The sequence below is a fragment of the Paramisgurnus dabryanus genome, chromosome 14, assembly GCF_030506205.2.
Source record: "Paramisgurnus dabryanus chromosome 14, PD_genome_1.1, whole genome shotgun sequence".
Lineage (NCBI taxonomy): Eukaryota > Metazoa > Chordata > Actinopteri > Cypriniformes > Cobitidae > Paramisgurnus > Paramisgurnus dabryanus.
Genome location: NC_133350.1, coordinates 12,678,122 through 12,689,217, shown reverse-complemented (window position 1 = coordinate 12,689,217; position 11,096 = coordinate 12,678,122). Strand labels below are relative to the sequence as shown.

The window sequence follows — 11,096 nt, the reverse complement described above, 5'->3', positions numbered from 1 at the left end:
TAAGTGCTATAACTGGGTCCCCAGTGCTTCTATCAACCTAGACAATGTGGATAAAGAACAACCCAGTAACTCCGTTTTGGTAAACCATTCTCTGCAAGCATGTGAAAAAATAGGTCATTGAAATTTGGCTCCCATTGTGATGTCAGAAGGGGATAATACCGCCCCTTAATCTGCACTATCCAACCACAGCACTGCCTTTTAGTGCAGAGATCAGCTCATTTGCATTTATAAGGACACACCCAAAACGGCACATTTTTGCACACATCTACAAAGTGGCAATTTTAACATGTTATAATAAATTATCTATACAATATTTTGAGCTAAAACTTCACATACGTACTCTGGGGACGCCAAAGATTTATTTGACATCTTTAAAAAGTCTTGTGAAATGTCCCCTTTAATATAAATAGTGCAAAAAAAATTAAACAGAATGTATAGTGCCAAATTAAAGTAAAATAGTAAGTTATAGAAATAAAAGAAAAGAAAAAGGGAAAAAAAGGATCCCTCCCTCCTCTCTCTCTCTCGCTCGCTCAATCACTCACTCTCTCTCTCTCCCACTCACTCACACTATCACCGGGGCCTTCGCAGCATCATCACGAACAAAGTTAACAGTCATGTGAGTATTAGTACACAAATATCAGTCACATGAATTTAGTGATATCTTTACACAAGTGTTTTATCGTGTTTTGCGTGTATGTGAATCATGTCATGTTTCTCTGTGAATCAGTTGGAAAGTTTGTTGTTTTTCTGGGTGTGAATGCGACTAGATCAACAGGTTAGCATAGCAGAAGCTTCCTAACTTCGTTTTATTCCGTTTAAAATGAACTTTGTCTTTATATTTAATAATTTCAGTTGTTATGAGTGAATAAAGTGTAGTTGTTGAAGTTTACCCCGTGGTCATGTTAATGTAAGTGTATGTAGATAGTAATTTTGTGTCGTTTTATGTGGCATGCTAACAAGCTAACGGCTAACAGTTTGATTCTGCGATACAATCTGAAGTTTGTGGAAACTTTACTTTACTTAAGATTAAGTTTGTCGTTGTTGTGAATGAGTAAAGTTGTGAGAGTCTGTGTGTGATGTCGCTGTTAAGTGACATTAGCGTTGCTTTTAATCATATGGAACAATTATAATATATTATACGACAGCTAACACTTAAAATAAACACAATTGTATTCATGACTGACGACGAAAGAAATATTTGGCACTTTAGACGAACTGTCAAAGCTTCTTTTATTATATTTAATTTGATTTTCATCCTAAGTGCAACAATGGAAGTAATGCAAATAATAAAAGATCAGGTTATTGACTGAATGTTGGAGGAGATTTTAGGCTAAATCAACTTTTTTGCCATGATCACATGAGCCAGAGCCTCTTCACTACTATACACAGACGTGTGTGAAATCTCTCACAGTCCTTCTATCTGTCTCTTTGAATCTCTCTTTTCTCCATCTGGGTCTCATTGACTTGATGTTTTGAAATACAGTTCACGTGAAGCTTTAGACTGAGTTAAATCTGGGTAAATAAGTTTGACTGCTGGGTCTTTCACATAATCATGTGCTCTTGAGAGAAGCTTGCTTCTCTTTTATTTTTGCTTGATTCTCTCTAAAAGAAACTGCTACCGTACTGTTCATACTATTTCTGTAGTAGGCTGTATACTTGATGTACATTATGTTAAAGGTACTACACGGATGGTGACCATTTAACTTGCATGTGATACCTTTTAGGGATGCTTAACGATTAATCGTGATTAATAGGGGTGGCACGGTTCACAAAACCCTCGGTTCGGTTCGTATCACGGTTCTATGGTCACGGTTCACGGTTCAGTACGGTTCTTGTTGTTATTTTTTCTTTAAATTTTTAACACTCCAGAAATGTATTATCTTATTAATGTATTAATTATCCATAATTTAGGATACAGTATTAAAAAAAGTTATATCATGTAATCATGCACAAACTGAATTTGACTTTAAGCACATTGTACCATCTCTGAGGAAAGCCAGATGAGATTTTGATAGAGCAAGAGGGAAGACATTGATGATTTCAACATGCTTTTCATTTATTTGGCAAAAAAGAGAATGTGTATTGCCATCTACATAAACTTTATGTGCATTTTTAGCACACAAAGATAACTTGCATTTATTAAAATGCCAACTTCAGTGTAGCTCTTAGATTTATCACTGAGAGGCTGCTTTAATACTGAGAGTTTATGTGGACGAGAGAGAAACATAACCTTTGCACCTGTAATATTAAAATCTCTTTAAGTCTCTTTTGACCACTTCTGATTACTTTGAGGGGCAATTTCTGAAATAAGATCGCGCAACTTTCACACGCTAGCAAAATGAAACTACGCGGAAATCAGCCGCTTTAATTTTATCAATGAAAGGCTAAAAATAGCGCTGAATATGAAAAGACGTAAAACATTGTTGTCAGTACCTCAGATTAGATAAATGGTCGGAGAGAAGGCGATCTCCTGTGGCTGTTGGAGCATATTCAACCCATAGACTGCAGTTCTATCTATTGTTTTATTTCCGCTGTCATCATAAGTAACATGAAATAAAAATATGTTTCCACACACCAAACTTATACGACGCTGGCGCATCCTCCAACTGCGGGCAGACTTCCTTTTCTCTCCCACTTGCCATTTCTACACGTAACATAACCCGCAGTACTTATACTCCAAAGGAGTCACCTCTTCTTTCGCGCGAAAGGGAAACACGCTATCTGAGGTCACATACAGGGCATGAGACTACATTTCGCATGCCATGGACCGTTGAACCGTGCGGTACACACGCGCTCCGAACCGAGACAAGCGAACCGAACGGTTCGGATTTTTTTCATGGACCGTGCCACCCCTAGTGATTAATCGTTAGCAGAATAAAAGTTTTTGTTTACATCATATATGTGTGTGAACTGTGTATAATACCTTTGTATAAATAAATGTACACACAGCATGTATATGTTTTAGAAATGTTTACATGTGTATATACATTTGTATATTTATGTATAATTTATATTATATATAAATATAAATACTTAATATATACATTTTTTTCTTAAAATTATACATGAATGTGTTTATATTTATATATATACATATTTATTATACACAGTTTACACACATATGTGATGTAAACAAAAACTTTTATTCTGCTAAGGATTAATCACGATTAATTGTTTAGCATTGCAAATGTTGTAAGCAGTACAGTTGTATCACCGTCACCTCCTTTCATGATAGGATAACTTTGCAGGTCCATGTATTTACTGAATTTGTATAACACAGTAGGCTATATGGTTCAAAGAAACAAAGGTCCTAAAACATAGTTTTATCAAATGTGCTCCCTGTGTCATGCTGATTTGTTTGTTTATTTGATAGTGGCATTTAATATTATGATTGTGAAAATAGTTCGGAAGTGTACTTTAACATAAAACTAACATTTAAAAACAATATTTTTGTAAGTATAATAACAATTATAAACAACCTTAGCTTGCATTTATTAAAATTAGTAGCTTATTTAAATGATTTTGCTTAATGTTTTTCTTTTTCTTTTTGATTGCACTTGACTTCTGCATTGAATTTACATTTAACAGACTTCTACTTGGATGCTATAAGCTTTTGCCTGTGATATCAAATTCATAAATATACTTTTTAAATACAAATAAAATGTGTTTGATAAACTAGCATTTTTCTAGTTTTACATCGGTTGTTACCACCTGACACAGAAAGTGTGCCAGCCTACCCATTACATTAAAGTGCCTGCTTTTTTTCGATATTTGAGAAAAATCTACATATAAAGTCCACTGTTCATTGGATGATATGAGATCATGTTTACTGTTTATACTTGTTAACTTCTTAATAAAAGGCTCTCTGCATCCAAATTCATTTCCTATAATTGTTGTCCAAACGTTTTTCAATTATCCTAACACAACTTAGGGATGCTAAACAATTAATCGCGATTAATCGTTAGCAGAATAAAAGTTTTTGTTTACATCACATATGTGTGTAAACTGTGTATAATAAATATGTGTGTGTGTGTGTGTGTGTGTGTGTGTGTGTGTGTGTGTGTGTATATGTATATATATATATATGAACACATTCATGTATAATTTTAAGAAAAAAATTTATATATTAAGTATTTATATATCATTTAAATTATACATAAATATACAAATGTATATACACATATAAACATTTCTAAAACATATACATGCATGTGTGTACATTTATTTATACAAAATTATTATACACAGTTCACACACATATATGATGTAAACAAAAACTTTTAACGTTTAATCGATTAATCGTTAAGCATCCCTACATATATATTTAAGAAATTTGTTTATAGGAACGTTTTTGAACATAAAATAGTTTCAAAGTATCTTATTTGGACTTATTTATCATTTAAACACCATTTTTAACAGTTATCTTAAACTGGTTATTTTTATAGACAGTTGCCCCGCCTGCCATTTTATAAGTTTAAGATATCAAAACAAAAATTTGTTTTTATTATAAAAAATACTAAAAATGTAGGTTTTATAGAATAAAGTGAGACTTCATAAATGTATCAAGTTATTTTTATAGTACATAATACCTCTGGACAGAATAATGTATAAGGTCATATCAATTATCATGTCCTAATAAAAGTTTGAGCTGGTTTACTTTGTTCATCTTTCAGGTCTATGTAAATTCTTGTTTTCACACCACTTTGAATGTTGAACTTACCTTTACTTTTACTTGTACACTGTAGTTTACTGTTTCAGACATTAAATGTTTGTTTATACTATGGCTGCACAATACTGAAGAAAGTTGTGGTAGCTTGCTAAACGATACAATATGCAATACAATAATGCTGTAAGTTTTTTTTTATTTGAATAATACTATATTTAAAAACTATAAATTATATAACAACATAAATGTTTTACATTCTTTGTGTTAGAAGAAACCATCATTCTCGTTCTTTGTCTCACCCCAGTCTCTCTGCTATCTGCATCGACCTAAACCTCTGACTATAAAAAAACTTTTTCAAGTTTGAAAATCATTCAGTTCACGAAAACCATTGCGATATGCACATTTGCAATATTCTGATAACTTCACCATATCTTGCATCTCTATCTTATACATGTCTGTGTTTGATTGTTGTTATGGTTTCTAAACTTATAATTGCATAATTTTGAGACACTAGGTGGCAGCAGAGTACTGTATTGTGTTAGTCAGTGTCATGTTGGTGTAATAGTACATTATTGTTTTTGTAAAGATCCTTTGTTCTTGCTTGCCTTGGATTAACCAGATATTTATAGCTTGTTATATTTGTCAAAGTTTTATACATTTAGCAGACACTTGTATCCAAAGTAACTGCAACTTTTATCAGTACGTGTATACCATGTAATTCAACCTATGAATGACCTTTGTGTTGCAAACACAATGCCCTACCAGTTGAGCTACAGGAACAATTTAATCATAGCATAATAAGTATATACCATGTTTACATATTCAGAACTATATAGCTATTGTATTTCTTCTGTTGCATTTGTATGTCATTGCTTATATTTAAATCGATATCAAAAATAATTTGGTTGAATGAATTTCAATTAAACAAGATCTGAAAGTCTGTGCTCTCTGATTTGTAGGTCCGCTCCGGCTGCAGAGGGTTCAGCAGGGATGTCGGGGGGTAACCGCAGACTGCAGCAGACGCAGGCGCAGGTGGATGAGGTGAGACACACTGGATGAAACTTTAGTTGGGCGACAAATTCTCATTATACATGTGACATACTGGGGTATATTTTTTTTGTCACGGTGCATTGTGATCTGCCAGTAAGATTGTGTAACCCTTTATGTTTTTATACGACATTCAGAAAAGCGTCTGTGGAATTCTTACCAATCTGGTTTGTGCCATATTTTTTATTTGGTTGTTATTATATACAAAAGACACAGACACAAAGTGTGTTTACATGCACAAAACAAGTAAATTTAAAAATCAGCTTTTTATAGAAACCTTTTTTCATGCCAATCGATAAACCAGCAATCCAGAAAACTGCAGGATTTAGCGATTTATCAGGTATATCGCAGGCAGTTCGTCTAGTCATTTAAAAAGCTGATGAAAAATGTGTCAAAATCTATACTGTTATATCTCTTCTCATGTCTGCAAAACCTGTAAATGCAACACAAGTTTTTAATTTCACAGTTTCTTCATCAACTGCATGATCTTTTACACACATAGATATGCACACGCAAACAAAACTGCGAGAAAGCCAGTTAAGACCTTTACATGCGATGCGAAATCGGGATTTTGGCAATCAGTTTTGCTTAAGTCGACTTTTCCCCAGTAAAAGAAAACTGTTTAACGTGCTTACATGACTTTACACGTTATCAGTTTAATCAGCATAATCGGAAGAAGACTGTGCATGTAAACCCACTCAATGAAGACTCAAAATTAGTTTTAAGTGTCCCATTAATTATTATACTAAACTAATCTGTTTAATTGCTTTTTACATACAAGCATATTTTTTTATTATCTTTCTGTACATTGAATATGTCTATGGAGAAATGCAATAGTGCTTTTCAACCTTTTATTTGATATTTAACATTTTTCTTAATCTGTCATCTGATGCTTTTCTATCTGATGTAATGTTACATTTAATGTTGTCTTATTGTGTTTTTTATAAGTCACTGAATGTACACTACATCATCTGTGTCCTTCATTAAGATATTTAGCAGCTTCCTCGCGCGCGGCTGTGTTTCAATAGATGATTCCTGATAGTTCAGTTTATTTCTATTACTCATTTCAATGTAATTTTTAAGGGAGGGTTCATTTATAGTCTGGAACATTTTGATCTGCATTATCCATTGTGGAATGGTTACCTAATCACTTAAATGCCAATAATTCACACCGTGTATAATGACTCATTTGAATATTTTTAAGACTGAGTGCCAGACTTCGCCCAAAGTAGACATAACTATGATTCTTTTACCGGTGTAAACAATGCATCTGTATGTTAAAAGAGAAATCTCTCAACTTTGTTTTGAAATATATGAATAGTTATTCGGCCATTCAAATACAGTCGAACAAAGTGATTTATTGCAAGTCTTAGCAATGCCAGCTTACAAATTTGATTATATCTTGTGTCTATTAAGATAATTATACAGTATACTGTAGATCAGCAAAGCTATATTGTGAAATCACTCTGCTCCACCAGCGTGGTACATCATTCCTCCAGCTCACTTCAGTCATAGTCATGCTTTGTCTTCGATGAATTGAACATCAGGACGCTGTAAATGACCCTTAACCTCTCTAGTCAGACTTCTTCGTTCAGTTTGAGTAGATCTCATTGGCTGTCGGGAGCTTATGTAACGCCCCGTCACAGTGGTTATGCAAGTGAAACATGGATGTGCACACATCCAGCTCCCCCCACCCTGATCCTTCTTAAAGGGCCAGCGCGGTGCTGTCATCCAGCAACAGGGTTTGTGGAGCACTGGAGCATGTGTCTGGGGTTGAGGAGTTTGCGTTGTGTGTCATGGGGTTTGTTATGTAATCCCGCCATGGGCAGAAGTATTTACTTTCCTTCTGATCTGTCATACAACGGCTGCTGAATAAGCAAGGAACATATTTTTACAGTGAATCAAATGAACTTTGAAATTCTTATCTTATTATTAGATAGTATATTTGGGCAGCGTTTTACAAGCACCAACAGTTTCATCACATTGACTGTAACATTCAGAAAGTGTCCAAATATTTTTTCGTAACAAAACCATATTTATTGTTTTAGTATTTAAAACCTAACAAACCTGTTCTTGTGTGATTTGTTTATATATTGACACTTTAAACAGGTTTATATTGCGGATTGTGTTTGAATATGAGGGCATTCAGATCTTTGATATCATTTTTTTGTTTCCTTAAAGGGGTTATTAATGACTTAAGATATGATCAAAGTTCAGAGATGTTACTCAATGACTGTCATCTGTTTGTATTTGATGTCTCCTCCTCACATGATTTGTAGACATTGATAAATGTTTTTAATCTGCCTTTAGATTGCATTATAGCATTGAGACCTTAATTCACTACTCGTCAGTTCAATTATTCATCTAGAGAGTATTTTTAATTCATTTTATGAAATTATATACATCCTTTCTTAAGCATTTATGCATTTAATCCAAGCATTTTTATCCAAGGTACACATTTTGTTTTTAATAAATATCTGGGATAAAACCCATGGCCATGACCTACCACTGAGCTTTACAAAGTGAGTTATCTGTATTTTTCATCTTTCTCTGAAGAGATGTCTATGTTTGCTAACTTTAATTTATACTAGCATTTAAATAGACTTAAAAGCCACTAAAAGCTCAAAACTAGGATTAGGGCTGTCACGATTATGAAATTTGACTGACGGTTAATTGCCTAATAAATTAAACCGATTATATGACGATTAAATGCCTGTTTTAGGGCTTTGGCGATTATGACAATTAATTGTCTATTTAATTGCTTTAATTAAACTTTTTTCTTTATGAAATAAATTTTCAAATTGTGTGATTATTTAAATTAAATCTTTCGCAAGGTTTACCTGGCAATAAATATTAATACACGGAACACATATTTAAAAGTAATCTGATACATTTTCGTTTGGCGCTGCAGCTCCCCCTTGTGTTTTTAGAGAGATATGCAATCATTGTGGTGATCTGAAATCATCACGATGAGGTCAAACAATCGCAATGAGACGATTATTTAATCATTGTGACAGCCTTTTGGCAGTGAATTTCTGGCCAGGTTTGACCTGCATCAGGTCTCAGTTATTCTCAATGCATTTACTAGGAGATGTTTAATTCAATTTGATTTATATAGCACTTTTCACAATTGTTAATTGTTTCAAAGCAGCTTTACATTAATAGATGTAGGAAAAAGCATAGAAAAGTGAGCGTTGTAGTAATGTAACGTATACAGTAAAGTATTAAGTTAAGCCAATGGGGGTGGACTCTCCAGGGGATGAAAAAACCCCTAGGAATAAACCCTCCTGTCTAGTCCAGGGGAAAAACTCCTAGGAGGAGAAAAACCCTGAAAGAGATACATATATATATTTATATATATAAATACTGTATGTGAACGAGTAAGGGGATTAAACTGGTTTCGCCGGTGGTCGTTGGTCAGGCATCGGCTGGGCATCATGTTGAAGGACAGTCAGTAGATCAGTGGTGTGATGACCTTCAAAGCAGCAGGAACTGGGTCTGTTTGTCTCATTGTCCTCGGGGTCTAGACAGGGAGAGAGAGATACAGAATCCTATTAGCGTAGGGGCGGTTCACATGTAATGCAAGTGTCATACAGTATTGTGGTTTAAATCAGCTCGGTTCCAGACAGGCTAACTATTGCGGCATAAGTATATTACCCAGATGAGTTATGTGAATGCTTTGTTCTGGACAAACTAACTATTGCGGGCTAAGTGCATTTATTGGACATTTTATGTAAATGCGTTGCTAAAGAAGAATGTCTTAAGTAATAGATGTTCCTACTGCTCACCTGGTTTTACACCAAAGCTTCAGATTATAAAAAATAACTAATAATCCTCTATCAGTGACCAGACTCCACATGGCTACTCTTCCTTCAGCATCACTTTTCTGGGGTTTTCCAGGGAGATCTCTTAACAGGTGTTCCTGTTCTTTTTCTAGGTGGTGGACATCATGAGAGTGAATGTTGATAAGGTCCTTGAACGTGACCAGAAGCTCTCAGACCTAGACGATCGTGCCGATGCCCTCCAGGCTGGTGCTTCTCAGTTTGAGACCAGCGCTGCCAAGCTGAAGAGAAAATACTGGTGGAAGAACTGCAAGGTAAGAGAAGAAACTTATCACACACCCAACACTGCCAGCAGATGATAAAATCTGTCTGTTTGTGCTTTTTGCAGATGTGGGCTATTTTGATAGCAGTGATTGTCATCATCATTGTCATCATTATCAGTGAGTATGTTTACAGTTTGCCTCCGAGCAAAGAGGACAGTGTACAGAATAACATATTAATCTTTTTATTGTTGTTTTAATTTGTTGTTGACTTGCAATGTTGGATAATTAAATAATGTACAGCGCAAACACAGATAGTTGGACACATGGTTGATTTTGAACTTGAATGCTTTTTTCTCTTTCAGTCTGGTCACAGTCATAAAGCCGCAGGAATACAGAAAGAAAACTGTTTATGATTGGAAGAACAATGAGAATTTGAAGGAGTATCAATATTAGAAAAGAAAGAAAGAAAGAAAGAGAGAGAGAGAGATGATGAAAAAAGAATTGAATGAATGTTCTTCCAATATTTTCTAACCTGCTGATTGTCAAAACCATATTTTGTCAACTATCTTCAGTGTATTTTTTCTTTTTTTTAGTTTTTTGTTTTTAATTACTATCATTTGAATGTTTCAAATGCTTAACTAAACACTCCACTGTTGTTCAGATAAATAAATGAATACAGTGTAAAGCAAAAATATTCAAAACTACCTTTTCACTCACACGTTTGTTAATATTTGGCACTTTGTGCTCATAATTGGAGGCCAAATCACACAGACCAAAAACTATAGAAAACGTCTTGCTGTTAAACTCTTTTGCCAACATTTTGTCGCCTTACGGCTCTGTACAGACACAGCAAAAAATGAAACGTTTTCCACTTAATGCCAAAAGGACATACAGCCTCTCCTGATCAACCACAGAAGTGCCATTAGATACCAGCAGTGCCTTCAGACAACACTGCCAGAGTAACATATATCAGATAACTCGACTTCTGTTCGACAGTAGTATTTTAGACATTATTGAATTAAAAGTTTTGACAAAATTTACTAATAATTTATGTAACAATATGTAGAAATAGTTTGACAGAACTAGTAAGAGTATGATCTCCTCGCAGAAACAGTTCCTCACGCTCACGGTGCCAAAACGTGTTTATATGAGCTTTTTTTGTATGTATCTCACATGTGTATAAATTGTAAACAGGTGCAATTCTATACTGTGACCGTGCAAAACTGTTAAACCTGTTGAAATGCCACACTTTACTCAATAAAATAAGAATTAAACATCTTTTAAGTGTTATGAAGTCTTTTTTTAGTGTATATGATGCACAACTGTTCAAACAGTTTA

General features: G+C 34.3%; 1 protein-coding gene across 1 annotated transcript; it reads left to right on the top strand.

Annotated features, from left to right (window-relative positions):
* Positions 1-517: 517 nt before the first annotated feature.
* On the top strand, positions 518-11,036 carry vamp3 (vesicle-associated membrane protein 3 (cellubrevin)). Its single transcript, XM_065259149.1, has 5 exons — positions 518-616; positions 5,626-5,707; positions 9,651-9,809; positions 9,884-9,935; positions 10,121-11,036. Coding segments are annotated over exons 1-5 (312 nt in total). The 5' UTR covers positions 518-614; the 3' UTR covers positions 10,138-11,036.
* Positions 11,037-11,096: the final 60 nt, after the last annotated feature.

What these genes read in the sequence shown, in the direction of transcription:
- vamp3 (XM_065259149.1), top strand. An exon ending in CGCAGGCGCAGGTGGATGAG is followed by an intron (nt 5,708 to 9,650) that starts GTGAGACACACT and finishes TTCTTTTTCTAG; the next exon opens with GTGGTGGACATCATGAGAGT. An exon ending in ACTGGTGGAAGAACTGCAAG is followed by an intron (nt 9,810 to 9,883) that starts GTAAGAGAAGAA and finishes TGCTTTTTGCAG; the next exon opens with ATGTGGGCTATTTTGATAGC.